The sequence below is a fragment of the Sinocyclocheilus rhinocerous genome, unplaced genomic scaffold, assembly GCF_001515625.1.
Source record: "Sinocyclocheilus rhinocerous isolate Xijiao unplaced genomic scaffold, SAMN03320098_v1.1 scaffold1892, whole genome shotgun sequence".
NCBI classification, from domain to species: Eukaryota; Metazoa; Chordata; class Actinopteri; order Cypriniformes; family Cyprinidae; genus Sinocyclocheilus; species Sinocyclocheilus rhinocerous.
This window is the reverse complement of record NW_015652347.1, coordinates 250,908-270,907: the sequence shown is the minus strand read 5'-3', so window position 1 is coordinate 270,907 and position 20,000 is coordinate 250,908. Positions and strand designations below refer to the sequence as shown.

General features: G+C 35.7%; 1 protein-coding gene across 1 annotated transcript in view; it reads left to right on the top strand.

Annotated features, from left to right (window-relative positions):
• The window catches only part of LOC107714885 (neurexin-2-like), a 368,434-nt gene that overhangs the window by 188,800 nt on the left and 159,634 nt on the right, over positions 1–20,000 (top strand). Inside the window, exon 13 of the mRNA XM_016520877.1 lies at positions 2,272–2,462. Within this exon, the coding sequence (XP_016376363.1) occupies positions 2,272–2,462 (191 nt within the window). The remainder of the gene's footprint in view (positions 1–2,271; positions 2,463–20,000) is intronic.

The following is a 20,000-nucleotide window of genomic DNA, read 5'->3' as shown; positions in this document are numbered from 1 at the left end:
AACATGATCTTACTGTAGTTCTAGACTCAATATCAACATGTGTTTACTCATCTCACTGCACACAAACACATTCAGTGTTCCTCACAATCAATAAAAACTGTCAAATGCAAACTCAGAATATTATACTAACCTGCAATAAATATGTTAAATAAGACAAATGTCATTTATGTATGAAATTCCATTTTATTAACCAATGTCTTTGCTGCTGACCTTCGATGTGTGCGCTGTGTGAACGTGATGCTTACTGTAGTTCTACACTAAATATGAACAGATTCAGTATTCCGCAAAATGAATAAAAAACTGTCAAATGCAAACTCAGAATATTATACAAACCTGCAATAAATATGTTAAATAAGACAAATGTCATTTATGTATGAAATCCCATTTTATTAACCAATGTCTTTGCTGCTGACCTTCGATGATCCAATTCAACCATACTCAGCAGAAATCACACATTTGTGTTTTATTTTAGTTATTGCTGAATAGTGTTGAACTTTCTTCTCCTGCGTCATATTCTTCATGAGATGTGTTTGAGCGGCGCCCTCTACTGGACAGACGTGAATTTACATTTCCTTCAGCCTGAGGCTCATTCATTTCACCTTTGGTGTGAAAGGGCTTTTACATTTGTAAATGAAGAACTTTTTATATTAAAAACAAACAAGCCCTGCCCAGATTTAAAAAGTAACTCAAAAGTAACGTAATGCATTACTTTCCATAAAAAGTAACTAAGTAACATAATTAGTTACTTTTTTAGGGACTAACGCAATATTGTAATGCATTACTTTTAAAAGTAACTTTCCCCAGCGCTGGTCCAGTTTTCATTTTAATTTTAGTTTTAGTAATTTTTTTTAGTGCTTTTGTTACTTTTTAAATATATTTTTTGTAGATTTCATTTATTTCAGCTTTAGTATTTTTAGTTCTTAAACTTAATCTATAACATAAAACCATTGCTTAATGGCTTGTTTGTCAGTGTTATTTTAGTATTACTTATGTACTGTTACAGGAATTATTAATATTTTGAATTAAATTTTGCACGTTGATTTATATTTTAATTTGAGTAATTTGTGTGCCTTTTTTTATTTAAGTTTTCTTTATACTTTTCATTTTAGCAGTACTTCAGCTTAAATTTATTTATATTGTAAAACAGTTATTTTTAGTGTTATTTATATTATAATATTTCTTCATATTTTGAATTGACTTTTCTTTTTTATACTTTGTTTTTATTTGAATTTTAGTTTAGGTTTTTGTAAGTTTGTTATGTGCTTTTGTAATTGTTATTGTTTATAATTTTAATATTTAATAATATTTTATAGGTGTAATTTATTTTCAGTTTCAGACATTCAACTTTAATAGCTTTAGCGTTCATCATACTTCGCTGCAGATCTCCTCTCAGGTGCATCTGGTGAGTGCTAATCGTGCAGATGGAGATAAGCGTGTCCGTGTGAAATGAAGATGAGCAGCAGATTGTTTGTCAGTGCAGAAGGTTTGTATGTGCGGAAGACGAGTGAACACTGACTCACCTCACACACAAACTCTGCAGAGACTCTGATTGTTCTGGAGAACTGTGTTTCTAAGCAACAGATGTGCGGTGTGGGTGCCAGAGCCGTGTTTAAAGTGCTTCGGCGAAGTCATTGTTCACGCCGTTACGAGCAGTCAAAGAATGCAGCTCATTTTTCACAGTTTTTATCTGCGACGAACACAATAAATGCAGTGTTTTATAATCAATGTCTGAAGGGAAATTACAGTAAATGCGGAGAAAACACCAGAGAGCAACATTTACTACGGTATTAGAATAAATAGAGCGCAGGAAATGAGTTTCATTCAGGGAAGAGTGACTCGCTCATTTGTGCTGCGAAAATAAGGACACAGTTCAATCAGAACTCAAAATATAAAAGCTTTCTAGAGCTGCTGAACTCTAAAGTAGACAAACAAGTGTGGCGTATTCAGAAATCTGCTTCAGTGCGCGAGCATTGTTAAGAAAATCACCTTTATTTAGATTAAATAAAGTGTATATTAGACTAAACAAAAACTACATGTACAAATGCACACTAAGTTTACTGTACATTGAGCCCAAAAATGTGTGTTTGTTTAGTCTAAATAAAGAATAAATAAAGTGCCGCTGTCAGTGGTGAAAACACACAATTATTTCAGTCTAATAACAGTAATAGATTTGGCTGACTCAGCGTTTTGTCAGGGTTTGATAATATGAATCTCAGCGTGTGTTTGAGGTGTTTGAGGTGACCTGTGTGTGTGTGTGTGTGTGTGTTTCAGGTATGTTCACTATGTGTTTGACCTGGGGAACGGCCCGTCTCTGATGAAGGGAAACTCGGAGAAGCCGCTCAACGACAATCAGTGGCACAATGTGGTGGTTTCACGCGACACCAATAACGTACACACGCTCAAGATCGACTCTCGCACCGTGACGCAGCACTCTAACGGAGCCAGGAACCTGGACCTCAAAGGTACCACTTCAGTAACACACACACACACACTCACACACACACACACACACATTTTTAAATAAATAAATGTAGTAAATTACGTTTTAAAACAGTACAAAACAGTTTGTTTTACAAGAAATATACATCTAGAAAAAGTAAGTAGAATGAAATAAAACACTCATGGCCAGATTTACTAACAGCTGGCGCCAGCGCACATCGTCTTTTGGTGTTAAAATCAGTACTGTCAGGATTTACTAGAGACACACAGTGAAAAGGCCTGGACAGTTATTTTTGCGCCTCACCTTATTAAACATGCATTTGTAGGAGTTTCCCTTTCAGACCCACAATTTATGGGAGGTGAGTATATAAGTAGATCACGCAATGCGGTTTACTAGCGTTTGTGCTCGTCAAATTACTGGTATTTGCGTCATTATTTAACGCCCAAAAAAAGCATGTCTTAAAGCAGGCGGTAATTTGTGCTACTCTCAGTAGATTGCGCTGGTCATTATGGACATGATCTGCCGCGTCTGTGTTCTTTAATCTGAGCATTGTCAGTAAATCACACGCAGAGTTTTCCCTCCCATCAGCGCTTTTATGGAATTCTGATCTAATGCTAATTTGCCCTGTTTAGTAAATCTGGACCCTAATATAATATATATATATATAGAAACACTAAATAAGTAGTATTAAGGTGGAAAGGAAGAGCATGACTAATAATAATACTAATAATGATCTAATTTAGTGAAAACAATGGCAGTAACATGTGACTAGATCTGGTGATTTGTGGTAATTGTGGTAAATAAGGGACCCTCCTGGGAGTTTACTGTCAGATATCATGAATTATTAGACGTACATGTGCTTCTGTTGTCTTTCTGCCGTTTCTGTCACCGATGTTTGCGATTTAAGGCGACTGCAGTGCAGCTTTATGGGAGCGCAGACGCTAACTAGTGGTCAGGATGGGTTAGTTAACAAAGAGGTTAGTCCTGTCAGAATGACGACTTCTCTGAGACTGAAATCCTGACTAAAACAAGCTCAAACACCGGCTGTCCTCATGATTTAATGATGGTCATGTGACGTGAGCTGGCGCACTGCATCATGGGAAGGTTCAGTCTGACAGGCGAATCACGTCGTCACGTTCGCTCAGCTCTCCTTCGGTTCCTCTGGGTTTGATGCTGTTGGGTTTGAACAATATCATGCGTATATACTGTAGACATGGTGTGTTAGTCTCTGTGTGTTAGTTAGAAAGTTTGTATAGAAAAGCCCAAAGAAATGAGTCAGACGTTCTGAATGAAGTTATTTCAGTTTTAGCCGACTGTTGAGTTTCTATCTGTTTCCCGCATGACTAATACTAGATAACGCATGAGTAATACTAGATTAGTCATGTTCAGTGCCGTTGAGGTGAGGATGACTGTAAAACTGAAGCTCCACAAGCTTTTAGTTCATTTCTCACTCCACAACACAAGAAAATGATCTATTATTCACTTCTGTACAAAAGTTTGGGGTCAGTGCTTCTGAAAGAAGTCTCTTCTGCTCACCAAGGCTGCATTTATTTGATCAAAAATACAGTAAAACAGTGAAATATTATTACAATATAAAACAGCTGTTTTCTATGTGAATATCTGTTAAACTGTAATGTATTTCTGTGATGCGCAGCTGTATTTTCAGCATCATTACTCCAGTCTTCAGTGTCACATGATCTTCAGAAATCAGTATAATATGCTGATTTGCTGCTCAACAAACATTTCTGATTATTATCAATGTTGAACACAGTTGTGCTCTTCATCCTCACCTCCACATCTCCTCTCGCTCACTGATGAAGATCCTCAGGTTTTCTGTTCATCTCAGAGCGGCACGTTTGTGACAGTAAACCTTCATCAGACGCAATAAACACAACTCCAGACCAGAGACAGACACAGTTTAAGACAGGAAGAGGATTCCCAGAGCACGCCTTCAACTCCTGAGCGAAACAGATGAATAAAACATAAAATCATTTCTTCAGGAGCTTCATAATTACTATCGAGGATGGATGAGACTCCTGTGAACCTCATAAACACGGCGTGAGCTACCCTTAATAGGGTGCAGAACTGCACAAACTAATCAGAATCAAAACGTGCTTCATTCACACAGACTTCAGTCTGCGTCCCACGAGCTCCACACACTCACATACTTACTGTATATACACATGAGAATACAGAGAACATTAAACAAGTACAGGTCGATAAAAACTTTAGTAACATATGTCTACAAAAATGAAATAAGTGAAATTACATTTTAAAAAGGTCATCTTAAGGTAATATACATCTAGACAAGTTGCAGGTTAATTAAAAACGTAACATAATATACATCTAAAAAAGAAGTCAAATAAAAAAACAAAAAAAAACAAAAACAACATAATATACATCTGGATTTTTTTAAGTTAAGTTACATAATCCTTAACCTAATACACATCAATAAATAAGTAGAACTAAATAAACTTAACATAATATACATCTAGAAAAAATATTGAAAAGTAGAATGAAATAAAAAGTGTCACAATATACTTATATAACATTAAATAAGTATTAAAAAAAAACTCAATATAATATACATCTAGAAAGATTAAAATTAAAGCATAAATAAATAAATATTAGGTAATCTACAAAAATTAATTAAATAAGTGGATTTAAATAAAAAAAAACCTTAATGTAATATACATCCAGAAAAACTGAATAACTACAATAAAAAAAAAAATCTTGAAAATTTGAAAGTAGGATGCAAAAACGTAATGTAATATAAATCTAGAAAATAAAATAAATAGAATTGCATAAAAACTTGAGGTAATCTACAAAAATGTATTATGTGGAATTAAATAAAAAACCTTAATGCAATATAAATCTAGAAAAATTAAATAAATAGAATAAAAAATAGAAAAAAAAAGAAAAGAAAAAAAGTAAAAAAAAAAAAGTAAGATGTAAAAACTTCACGTAATATACATCTAGAAAATTAAATAAGTAGAATTAGATACAAATTTTAGGCAATCTACAAAAATAATTACGTGGAATAAAAACAAACAAACAAAAACACAAACATAATATACTGTACGTCCAGAAAAATGTAATAAGTTGAATAAAGGTAGAACAATACACAGAAAGAGTGATTTACATTTAGAATCGCAGTCATTGTGTATGTGGTTGAGACAGTAGGTGGCGCTGGCAGCAGCTTGAACTGGTGTAATGCGTGATCTGAATAAAAGCTCCTGCCAATGCATGACTGTGAATGTACAGACTGGAGCCCCTGAACTGGTTAAAGCGTAAAGAGTGTGTGTTTTGTTGAAGCGTGAAGCGTCTCTATAGGCTCTGACCTGAACCTCCGGTTTCCTGTCGCCGGCTCCGCGAGCCTCTGCTTCTGATGAGCGTGAAGCGAACTGTGCCGGAAACGCTTCCCCTGCGTCTGACAGGCTTACGCTCGCCGCGCGATGAACCGCGTTCAGGGCTGTTAGCATCACGCCGCGTTCTCGTCTGAGCTCAGAACATTAGCCACGTATCAGGCTTTGCAAAAACAATTTGGCCTTTTGTGTGTGCGAGTAATTGGTGTGAATAGACGCAGTGGGAGCGTTTAATCCCGTCCCGCTGACGGAGCCGCTTTATCCTCTTTGTATCGGATTCGTGATAGCGACACTCGCACGACACGACGTTATACAGTCATCAAACACGCTCATATTAATTACCAGCTTCAGCCCCTTCGTTTCATCTCTGATAACCAGACATTTGAAGCTTCAGTTTCAGTGAATCTGTTCATATTCAGAATCACGACGGCACTGCTGTCGATGATGAACTCAACAGATGAACAGAGTATTCAATGAAGCATTAATGTTTACTCTAACTGGGTAGAGATTTTCACGGAAGAAATTAACAAAAATCTTGCTCATTTTTTCGACTTTAAAGCATAGCCTACTGCCACATAACTCAACTCCATGCGATCGCCTGAATATGAGCTACTGATCATGAGAACTGCTCCAACACAGTTTTGTCCAGAATTAAATACTGAGGGCTCTTCAGAAATTAGTGAGTGTGCTCTAGCCTCAATGCACATACATTTTCACGTATATTTTTGTCCCGTCCATTGCTCTTTTGAGTATGAATACCACATAAATATGCAGATGTCTTTGCAGCGTGTGTGTGCCCGAAAAGCAAAAGTTTTATACAAATTCTGAATGGATTATATAAAGCCTAGAATATAACGTTTATAATCACTGAAAAGCTGTTCCTCGTCTTAGCACATCGTGATCTCATGAAGTTTTGTTATAATGAGAGGATCCATGAGCTTGCAAAACTAAGCGATGGACAAAAACTCTGGTGTTTTGAGCGGTGAGTGGATTCTAATGATTGGCAGTGATTCGACAGATCTGTCTGTGATTGGTTATGTTGCTCAACTCTGTGATAAACAGTGTAAATAGAAACCTCTGCAAACACAAATATGCACTGGATAGTTTGCCAGATCTGTTTCGCCAGTATGCTAGTGAATAGAGATATCTGGATACAGTACACATTTATATTTTGAGCTAGCTTTTATTTTTGTATCTTCAGCTTTTATTTTAGTACAAGTTTTCGTAATTGTATGTGCTTTTGACAATTTTTATTAGTTTCTCTTTATTTTTCTATTTAGCTATTTAACTTTTTAATTTCAGCTTTGGTAATTTTATTAATTCAATGTAAACTGGTTTCAGTTAGTTGACAAGGCAAGATTTCCAGTTTTAGTTTAAGCTTACTAATTGTGTGTGATTTTTGTCATCTTTATATATATATACAGTGGGTACGGAAAGTATTCAGACCCCCTTAAATTTTTCACTCTTTGTTATATTGCAGCCATTTGCTAAAATCATTTAAGTTATTTTTTTTTCCTCATTAATGTACACACAGCACCCCATATTGACAGAAAAACACAGAATCATTCTAGCAGCTTTACTTTCTTTCTCTGAAACCAATTGAGAGTTTCCTTGGCTGTGTGTTTGGGATCATTGTCTTGCTGAAATATCCACCCTTGTTTCATCTTCATCATCCTGGTAGATGGCAGCAGATATTTATCAAGAATGTCTCAGTACATTTTTCCATTCATCCTTCCTTCAATTATATGAATTTTGCCAGTGCCACAGCATGATGTTGTGGGGTGATGTGCAGTGCCCTTTGACCTCCAAACATGGTGTGTATTATGGCATCCAAAGAGTTTAATTTTGGTCTCATCTGAGCAGACTATATTCTCACAGTATTTCACAGGCTTGTCTAAATGTTATGCAGCTAAATGAGCTGCAATATGCTTTTTCTTCAGCAATAGAGTCTTGCGTGGTGAGCGTGCATACAGGCCACGGCGGTTGAGTGCATTACTTATTATTTTCTTTGAAACAGTTGTACCTGCTAATCTTCTGGATTATGGCCCCAACAGTGCTCACTGGAACATTCAGAAGTATAGAAATGCTTTTGTAACTAATGCCAGCAGTATGTTTTGCAACAATAAGGTTGTGAAGGTCTTGAGAACGCTCTTTGCTTTTACCCATCATGAAATGTTTCTTGTGTGAGACATTGGTCATGAGACACCTTTTTATAGGCCGTCAGTTGGAACTGAAGCAGCTAATATTAATTTCCACTGATTAGGGGCAGGATTGCTTTCTAATTACTGATAGATTTCTGCTGGTGTCTTGGCTTTCCATGCCTTTTCTTCATGTGTTCAATACTTTTTCCCGTGTTCAATACTTTTCCCCTGGGTCATTCCACTTTATTACACAGAACTTAATTTCTGAACTTATTTTGTTTGTTTTCTTTGTATGTATGGATTAGTTGGGTTGTTACCGACATCTGGTGAACATTTCATGTCAACAGCACCTTTAGAAATATATTTACTGAGAAAAATGGTGATGTGTTCAATACTTATTTTACCCGCTGTGTATATATATTTGAATCTGCTCTTCTTCTCTACACTCTAATGCTGATGTAAATTGTATAAATTGTGTTCTGTAAGGCTCCTAGAGGATCAGATTCAACATCTTTAAGGTTTGCTGTAAAGCTGCAGAGCGACTCAGTACGACATACAGTATTGTATTAATATATGTACATAAGGTACAATGTATACACATAATGTATGATGCTTACAGAGAAAAGCCATTAAAATCATCATCACTGATACTCGGAGTCATATTCAGACATTACACTTTAATTGAACACGTTATATAATGTGGGCAGATCACAATGACTTTGGTTGATCTTGATATTCAACTTCGAACACATTTTCATTTTTAAGTTTGCAGACCTGCTGTTGAAGATTCATATTATGAAGCTGTTTTTACACTAAAATCAGACTGATTCATTTTATATGATCCTTATGAATCATCTGATCCTTTGATTTGTGTCTGTCAAGTTTCAAACAACAGACAAAAAAGAACATTTATTATCCTTGAAACAACTAAAGGTTCTTTACAGTGGAAAAGGTTCTTTAGATGAATTTAAAGTTCTTCACACTTAGAAAATAAAATGTTTCTTTTAGAAACGGATCACTGAAAGATTCTTTGGGGAACTGAAAACAGTTATTCTCTGGCATCACTGTGAAATCCGCTTGAGCGTACAGTAAATCACACACGGCGTCTTCAGCTTGTTAATGTGACAAAATGAGGCTCAAGTTTGTGAACAAATGTCTCTTCTGCTCACCAAGGCTGCATTCATTTGATCAAAAATACAGTAAAAACAGTGAAATATTATTAGATTTTAAAACGGCTGTTTTCTATGTGAATCTCTGTTAAACTGTAATGTATTTCTGTGATGTGCAGCTGTATTTTCAGCATCATTACTCCAGTCTTCAGTGTCACATGATCTTCAGAAATCATTGTAATATGCTGATTTGCTGCTCAAGAAACATTTCTGATTATTATCAATGTTGAACACAGTCGTGCTGCACAATATTTCTGTGGAAACTGTGATATATTTTATTTTTCAGGATTCACAGATGAGCAGAAAGTTCAAAAGAACAGCATTTATTTGAAATAGAAATCTACTGTAACATTATAAATGTCTTTACTGTCAATTTTGAACAATATAATGCATCCTTGATGAACAAAAGTATTAATTTCTTTAAAAACTTCCAAAAGCCCAAACTTCTGAGCAGGAGTGTGTGTATTGAGTGTGTGTGTGTGAGCAGTGGATGCGTGTGATTGGTCGATTAGTGCAGTGGACACGTCTTCAGCCGGTGACGTCAGGACTAACCGCTGGCTTTAACTAGCTGTGGTTCTGGTCTGCGCACGACTCCAGTGCTCACACATCGACCTGCTAGTTAGTCTAGAATTAGTATCGATCACAGGACACTCTCTCTCTCTCTGTGTGTGTTGTGAAGTCTTCTGAAACTACTAAAACTCAGTCCAGCTTTCATGCATTATCTTCATTCTCCTGATCGATTGATATTATTATTTAAAAACAAATGCAGAATTAGTTTGCATGTAGTAATATACAGTATATACAGTATATAATACATATTAAATGAAATAAAATAATATATTAAAAACACACACATTTATCATTTTTATTGACTTTAACTTGGAGTATCTAACTAGAACTAACTAAAACTGTAATAAGAATGAATAAGAACTATATAGACAATAAAAATGGCAAAACAACAGAATTACTAAAACTTTAACAAAAATGTACAAAATATAAAATAAAAATGAATTTAAAATGTTAATTAAAAAATAATAGTATGTCATTTTTTATATAACTATAATAATAGTGTATCAGTAAGAATATATAGAAAAAAAAAGAGAAAAAAAAAATCTCTGAAGGCATGAGTTCCTCAGATGTTTATTCCTGACACTGATCTGTGAATTATTGACACGTTTGTCATCGTACAGCTGAAACTGTGCCAAACGCTTATATAATCAACTGACAGATTATAAATGATGAACACCAGAAGACACTGATTCTCTGTGTGAGATACAGGGACTAGTTTAGCATGGTAAACATGTTTTATTAGCTGGCTTTGTTGTGCGAGTGCTGATATTATGAGATTTTTAATCATTTTAAATGATTTTTGTGGTTTAAGCAAATGATACAGAGCAAATTAAACAGAATTAGAAGCAAACTCACTTTAAAGGAATAATTCAGCCAAAACATGAGAATTAGCTGAAAATGTGCTCGCCCTCAAGTCATCCAAGATGTAGAGGAGTGAAACTAAGAAGTGTTCTGGTGTGAATCAGGAGAGAAATCTGCACAGGTCAAGCAGTGTTTAAACAGTCCAAAACAGCTCTGAACAAATATGTAGCTGGATTTTGATGTGAGAGACAACAGCAGATGCACTTTTTCACTGGAGGAAGCATTATTGTGGACTCGTATTTTATTGTGATTGTGTTAAAAGTTTGGTGTCATCGCGTCTGCTTGTTTTTATCCTGCGCATGAATGTTTTATATCTCAGAGGGCTTTAAATATGAATATTATCTGACTCATATCTCTGAAAGATCCAACAGAAGCTGTAAAATGAGATTGAGAAAGTCTGATTCAGAACGGCTTCCTATAAGGAGAAAGACTAAAATTATGCAGAAGAGCGGTTCTGGAGTTCCTCAGGTTTTCATGTGTTTCGAGTCGGAGAGCACAGGCTCTGTCTCGCACCGATGATCTGATGCGTCTCTCTGGTTCCTCAGGAGAGCACACACACACACTCACACACACACACACACACACTCAGACACACACTCACACACACACACACACACACACACAGATTCACACACACACACACACACACACAGCAGCTGTGTGCTCACCTGACATACATCAGCAACCTCATCACTGCAATATGGAAGCTTGGTTTCACCACAGCAAAGAATAAGAATAAAAACAATAAGAACAATAACGGTAACTTCTGTAATTCTGCAGTTCTGGGTTTCTGTATTACAAATCTGACTTTTTTTCTGAATTATGAGATATAAACTCAGAATTGTTAAATAAATGTGACCCTGGAGCACTGCTATTGCTACAAATATACCCCAGCGACTTAACACTGCTTTTGTGCTGCAGGGACACAAATATAGAATTGCAAGTAGGGATGCACCGATATGAAAATTTTGGCCGATACGATAATTCTTTATTTTTGAAAGCCGATAACCGATATGTTGACCGATAAATCTATATCCAAATTCTTTTATACTTTTTGAGAGCCTGATTACAAAAAAGGTCTCATCATTAAAAGCCACATCCCAAACACTTCAACATAAGCAGCCTAGTTTGAACAGTGTACATTTTAAAAATAATTTTACTCTCCCATTACCAAATTTCGTCATAAAAAAGTCTTACAAATAAATTAAATAATGCATAATTAATGCAAACATGTCGCCGGACATCATTACACGTGTAGAGAATCAAATGAATGTGCCATGGATCAATAAAACGGAATAGCCTCTGCAAGGACAATAATTAAATTATTTTAATTACTAAACCATATTTTTGATGAAAATAATAAGAGAAAAATAAAAGTGGTGGTTATTATTAATAATGCATCAATGATTTTGAAAAAGTAACAAATTAATATCACTGTTTTAAAGCAGCACTATGTAACTTTTTCTGTGTTCAAAATTTGCTAAATGTATATAATGAGCGAGAACATCATGAATTCATCCTCCAAACCGCGTTGTTGTCTTATTCCGAATCACTCCGGTACACTTATAATAAGTACTTATATTCGGACTATTGTAGCCTGGTCGGGTCGTCACCGCTGCGGAGGAACACATACCTGCGTGAATCGCCAGAGACATAAACTTAGAGAAGTTGCTCCGGTTGGAATGTTCTTCCGCGGGATGCGTACAGTTCTGTTTATTAACCGCTAGAGCGACAAAAGTTACATAGTGCTGCTTTAAATAGCAGCCGTTTGAGTGCTCCGTTAAATAGCAGCAACACTGCGTGTGCTGTAGCTGAAGAGCTGAATGAACAACGGTAAACTGAAGCGCTTGTTATAGCGAGTTAATTATGCTATATGAGAATCAGATATTTATAGAACATAAACATAATATTACAACTTATATATGCACAAAAAGACGAAAATGCACAAGTTATCTTGAACTAAGTTATGCGCTAATCAGAAGTGTAACTCGTGGACGCACTCTTGGCTCTTCCCATAACAACGCGCTGAAACACGGCAAATAAACCCCAAATAATTCACAATGTTTTATTATAATAATGTTCTCATTAGAATGTTATATACACTACATTCCCAATCATAGTTATTAATGTTGTGCACTGCTGTTTGAGCTGCGTGCGCTGAGCTAAAGATGATCACCGGTAAACTAAAGTGCTCTATTAACGCTCTATTAACTTAACCAAACGCATTCTATATGAGATAAATCAGATATACATCAAATAAACACAATATTACAACGAAAAATTGCACAAAAGGCTGCAAATGCACAAGCAAACTTTCTGTCATGGAGGTAGCTCCGTTGTGGACGCGCTCAACTCACGCACAAAACATGGCCGCACAAAGATTCCACAATATTATTTACAATGTTCTCTTTATAATTTTATGAAGCCTTTATGACAGACTTGCCCTGCACATGTTGCACTTAAGTGTATTGTCCTTTTCGAAGTGATTCCAGTCATATTTCAAGCATTTCAAAACCATCATGGCGAACAGCGAACATCTGAAGTGTTTCTGAAGGAAATAATGCATTATTTATCGGCTTTAAGATATCGGCCAAATTTTCTTATCGGGCCGATACCGATAACAGAAAAAAAATTGCATTTATCGGCCGATACAGATATGGTGGCCGATATATCGTGCATCCCTAATTGCAAGATATACACCTGTAATTCTGAGAAGAACAGTTAGAATTGAGAAAAGTAAACTCAGAATTGCAAGACAAATAGTCAGAATTTTATTTATGTATTGATTGATTTATTATTCCGTGGCTGAAACAGGCTTCCATTGTTTTGAACTTGGAACATTCCTCTGATTTATGATTTTCTACCCATGACCAAAAAAAAACATGTTTATTACTTGAAATAAAATTAATGTTAACTGAAATAAAATAAATGTAATAAAGAAAGAAATTTAGCTAGTTGCCAAAGCATAATTTCTCATTTTCTTTTAGTGTAACTTTAAGTACTTAAATAACTAAAACTGAAACTGAAATAAGAAATAATAAAAACTGTATAAATATATTTATATTTAAGAAATAAAAACATAGAAAAAGTAATTGTGACTTTTTATCTCACAATTCTGGCTTTTTTTCACTCACAATTCTGAATCGAAAAAAGACAGAAATTGTGAGAGATATAAACTTAGTGTTGCAAGAAAAAAAAGTCAGAATAAAAAGTTGCAATTACTTTTTTTTATCACATGGGAAAAAACAGCAAAAATAAAATTACTAAAACTTTAACTAAAATGAAAATGAAAACATAAAATACACAAATAAAATCGAATTCAAAATATTCAAAACTATAATAGTATTTTAGTGACAGTTAAAAAACCCTGGTATGCAGACGTTTCACGTTGAGCCCATTTTTCTTTCATTTGCAGCAGTTTTCTGAGTTTTTCTGTGTTGTTTGCTGCAAGCGTTTCTGCGGCAGCAGAAGACATTGGGTTTGAGAAGGTCAGCTCATTATCTGCATTCAGCCTGGTTAAACTTCATGCAAAACATCTTTGGATTGTTTTACTTCTTTCATATTTATACATTCAGAATTGCTGAATATATTTCTAAACATATTAGCATAAAGCATGCATTATAAATGCATCTATCTACATTGTGTGCACGAGTGAAAGCTGGGTTTACGCAGACGTCTGACAGCATACTGTGTGTTTGAGCGTCAGCGTGTGGAGCTGCAGCGCAAACAGAGTCGCAAACACTGCAAACTAACATCAGGAGCTGCAGCTCGTTCGGAAAATACATCTTCTCTCAGTTTTCCAGCGTATGACTCAGATCACTTAAGTACCGAGCACTGAGAACATTTGCTGACATATCAGAAGAGCTCTGTTCCATAACTTATGTAAGATGATCATAATAATCATAATAGGGACTGGTAAAACCATGGTGCGGATCAGACAGTCATGTGTCTGATTGCTGGAAAGATCTAAGAACAGAAGCAGCACTTTGCTGAAGACTGGAACTGTTATTTGAGTGGGACAGATTATACTGTGATGGATGGAAGATAGAGCATTGAGAGCTTTATATATATATGATCAGATTGTCTGGATCTGGTAAGAGTCTGCTGCGCTTTGAGGAAACTTCAGTACATGAGGCACAATATTGAGTACAGTGATCCGGTCTGGAAGAGTTTTGTGCGTCAGGAACAGCTCCGAAACTCCAACACAACTGTCATCCATCGAGACACAGATGGTGCTCTTGCTCTTCACATCTGGAAGGTTTTTGTCTAACATCTTCGTTTTGAAAGACATAATTTCCCTAAAATGGAATATATTGGAATTTCATGTAGTCTGGAGGAAATGTAAAGGTATGATCAGCATAGCATCAACAGGTCAAATTAAATAGGGTCCACAACATACTGACTATGAGAAACTTTGCAAGTATGTGTCAACGTATTGTACGAACCCTAAACCTACCCTAACAGTCTACTCTGAGAGTTAGTAGACATGTAGTTGCAAATGAACTAGAATGAGTTGACATGTAGTTGCAAAGTTACTTATAGTTAGTAGATCTTTGAAGGTATGTTTTGTGATTGATTTGCTCTGTGTTAGCCTAATGTCAGCTTGGTAAAGCTGTTGATTCAGTGACTGTCTGGTTATAGGTTTGGTTAGTTGTGAGAGTGTGTTTAGTTATACTGAAACCTGAGCGACAACCACTGAGCTATATAATATAATCTATCTATTCTCTATTATAGATCAGTGGAGAAAAGCGACGGTCCGTCATGGGCACGCGTGTTATTGTGTTTGTGGCGAGTGCAGGCACCTGGTAATGTTATATATCAGAGGAAGATGGATGTTGTTAGTTTTTAAACCTTATTTTAGCGAGTTTAGCAATTGAGGAGAATATGGCCTATGTACAGATCAGTAATATTTCTCAAAGTCTTGAATGCTGTTTGTTTGAATGTTGAATGTTTCTGTAACTCCTCTGCTCACCGAGGCTGCATTTATTTGATTACAAATACAGTAAAAACAGTGACATATTATTACCATTTATAACAACTGTTTTCTATGTGACTATGTGTCTTTGCTGCTCAAGACACATTTCTGATTATTATCCATGTTGAAAACAGTCGTGCTGCTCAATAGTTTAGTGGAAACCGTGACACATTTTATATTTCAGGATTCACAGATGAATAGAAAGTTCAGAAGAACAGCATTTATTTGAAATATAAATATACTGTAATATTATAAATGTCTTTACTGTCACTTTTGATAATTTTAATGCATCCTTGATAGATAGATAGATAGATAGATAGAATAATCATAATAGGGACTGGTAAAACCATGGTGCGGATCAGACAGTCATGTGTCTGATTGCTGGAAAGATCTAAGAACAGAAGCAGCACTTTGCTGAAGACTGGAACTGTTATTTGAGTGGGACAGATTATACTGTGATGGATGGAAGATAGAGCATTGAGAGCTTTATATATATATGATCAGATTGTCTGGATCTGGTAAGAGTCTGCTGCGCTTTGAGGAAACTTCAGTACATGAGGCACAATATTGAGTACAGTGATCCGGTCTGGAAGAGTTTTGTGCGTCAGGAACAGCTCCGAAACTCCAACACAACTGTCATCCATCGAGACACAGATGGTGCTCTTGCTCTTCACATCTGGAAGGTTTTGGTCTAACATCTTCGTTTTGAAAGACATAATTTCCCTAAAACGGAATATATTGGAATTTCATGTAGTCTGGAGGAAATGTAAAGGTATGATCAGCATAGCATCAACAGGTCAAATTAAATAGGGTCCACAACATACTGACTATGAGAAACTTTGCAAGTATATGTCAACGTATTCTACGAACCCTAAACCTACCCTAACAGTCTACTCTGAGAGTTAGTAGACATGTAGTTGCAAATGAACTAGAATGAGTTGACATGTAGTTGCAAAGTTACTTATAGTTAGTAGATCTTTGAAGGTATGTTTTGTGATTGATTTGCTCTGTGTTAGCCTAATGTCAGCTTGGTAAAGCTGTTGATTCAGTGACTGTCTGGTTATAGGTTTGGTTAGTTGTGAGAGTGTGTTTAGTTATACTGAAACCTGAGCGACAACCACTGAGCTATATAATATAATCTATCTATTCTCTATTATAGATCAGTGGAGAAAAGCGACGGTCCGTCATGGGCACGCGTGTTATTGTGTTTGTGGCGAGTGCAGGCACCTGGTAATGTTATATATCAGAGGAAGATGGATGTTGTTAGTTTTTAAACCTTATTTTAGCGAGTTTAGCAATTGAGGAGAATATGGCCTATGTACAGATCAGTAATATTTCTCAAAGTCTTGAATGCTGTTTGTTTGAATGTTGAATGTTTCTGTAACTCCTCTGCTCACCGAGGCTGCATTTATTTGATTACAAATACAGTAAAAACAGTGACATATTATTACCATTTATAACAACTGTTTTCTATGTGACTATGTGTCTTTGCTGCTCAAGACACATTTCTGATTATTATCCATGTTGAAAACAGTCGTGCTGCTCAATAGTTTTGTGGAAACTGTGATACATTTTATTTTTCAGGATTCACAGCTGAATAGAATGTTCAGAAGAACAGCATTTATTAGAAATATAAATATACTGTAACATTATAAATGTTTTTACTGACACTTTTGATCATTTTAATGCATCCTTGATAGATAGATAGATAGAAAGATAGACAGACGATAGATAGATAGATAGATAGATAGATAGACAGAAAGATAGATAGATAGATAGAAAGATAGATAGATAGATAGATAGATAGATAGATAGATGATAGATAGATAGATAGATAGATAGATAGATAGATGATAGATAGATAGATAGATAGATAGACGATAGATAGATAGATAGATGATAGATAGATAGATAGACGATAGATAGATAGATAGATAGATAGATAGATGTGTGTGGGCTGTTGTTTTGCCCATAGTTGCCTATACTTGAATATAGTGGATATTCAGATTATGTGATGTTGTATGTTAATTGTTGGCTACAGTTGAGAAGGTCTCATTTTTAATGCTAATTTTGTGTTAGATAATACTAGTTTTTAAACCTTATTTTAGCGAGTTTAGCAATTGAGGAGAATATGGCCTATGTACAGATCAGTAATATTTCTCAAAGTCTTGAATGCTGTTTGTTTGAATGTTGAATGTTTCTGTAACTCCTCTGCTCACCGAGGCTGCATTTATTTGATTACAAATACAGTAAAAACAGTGACATATTATTACCATTTATAACAACTGTTTTCTATGTGACTATGTGTCTTTGCTGCTCAAGACACATTTCTGATTATTATCCATGTTGAAAACAGTCGTGCTGCTCAATAGTTTTGTGGAAACTGTGATACATTTTATTTTTCAGGATTCACAGCTGAATAGAATGTTCAGAAGAACAGCATTTATTAGAAATATAAATATACTGTAACATTATAAATGTTTTTACTGACACTTTTGATCATTTTAATGCATCCTAGATAGATAGATAGATAGAAAGATAGACAGACTGATAGATAGACAGATAGATAGATAGACAGACAGACAGACAGACAGACAGATAGACAGACTGATAGATAGATAGATAGATAGATAGATAGATAGACAGACAGACGGACGGACGGACGGACGGACGTGTGGGGGCTGTTGTTTTGCCTGTAATGAAGTGGATATTCAGATTATGTGATGTTGTATGTTAATTGTTGGCTACAGTTGAGAAGGTCTCATTTTTAATGCAAATTTTGTGTTAGATAATACTTTATCACGCACATTAGATCTCTGGACAGAAAGCATGGGATTTGTGTGTCTAATGCGTTTGAGAAAACGCTGTTGTTGGTGGAAACAGGCTGCTGTGATTTCCCCACAGACCCCGTCTCATTTCACTCCAGTGTCTCTCGCTCTCTCCACAAAAACAACATTATTACACAGCGCGACCGGCCTGTCATCTGTGCTGCCAGAAACACATTCAGACTTCATCAGACGCCAATGCTGCTCAAAGCCTCACACTCGCAGATATTAAAGAGATGCCATTGTTTGTGTCATTTAAAGGAACTGCAGAATCATTGGGATTTATTTCGGCTCTGCTTTTCAAACACAAACATGACAATATAATATAGGCAGAAAAGCACAGGTGTAAATGAGACGCGCGATGTGTTCAGAAGGGATTGCATGGCTTTGTTTTGCTCCAAGCTCAAATCCATCCAGTAAATGAGGACGTAAAACCGCATGCCACTATAGAGCTACACTGTCAAAAATAATGTTTTGAAGTTGTAAACAAAGATTATTGGAGTACATTTTACAAGAAAATACTGTTTCAGTTTTTATACTTCATTTCATGCTTTTATGCATTTCATCACGAGAGCTAAATGCATTGAGAGTGTGCTTTCATCAAACAGAAAATAATGAATTATATGGACTCAGAATGAATGTATATATTTTAAACGTGTACATCCATGTGTGGTAAACCCGAGCGTCTGTGTAGAGTAAAGGCCAGTAATGAAGTTGAGTTGAATTGAGTCTCTCAGACGAGTCATTAGTATGTGATTAGAACACAATCAACTCAACAGTAAATTAGAATAATATCCAATCACGCTTCAGAGGTTTCGTTTAATTGGGCCGCCAAACACTGCGGAAATAGATGGCAAAACCTTTTCTGTCTTTACACTTAAAATGACACATTTATTGTAATTTTCTATACAAATATGCCACTCAATTCAGAGACTGTGAATCTGTGCATTCATACATAAACACACTCCCTCCATAAGCACATACACTTTCATTATTTATAACACATATTCAGCCTGTGTGTTTGTGTTTGTTTAACTCGCCGCAGGAGGCTGTGTGTTTGCGTCCCGCTGGGATGTGATTTGTTGAATGTGAAATGCGTGTCGTCTGTTCCTCCCGTGACGATAATGACTGACCACAGATCGCTCATCTTAAACTCCATTATCATCTTCATCCTTCCAGCGGCTGCAGCTCACGTTCACTAGCAGCACAATCATTTCATGTGTTTCCTAATAAACAAAATAAGTTTCAGCAGCTGCTTCAGATATCTGTAATTTACTGTATAAATTATTGCTATAATACCGATCTTGCTCATTTTTTTACTGAGGCCCGTCACTGTGAAGCAATAAATATAGCTAGGTCTTCCTGACACACATTTAGAGCGATTATATGAATGGTTTGGTTAGCATGGTCTGTGGCAGACCTTTTGAATAAGAAGTTAATATGAAGTGGCTTGAACTGTAAAGACAATATTGTCATTAACAGCAACATTACTGCTCTATTTCACTAAAGAAAAAAGCCATGTTGTGATCTCAGTGGCAACGCACAGCATTACTATATTCTATTTTTTAGGCCTGTGCAAATTGTAAGTGCAGTGCAAATGCATGTGAATTATACTTATATAATTAATTAATTTATTTAAAGTTATATATATATA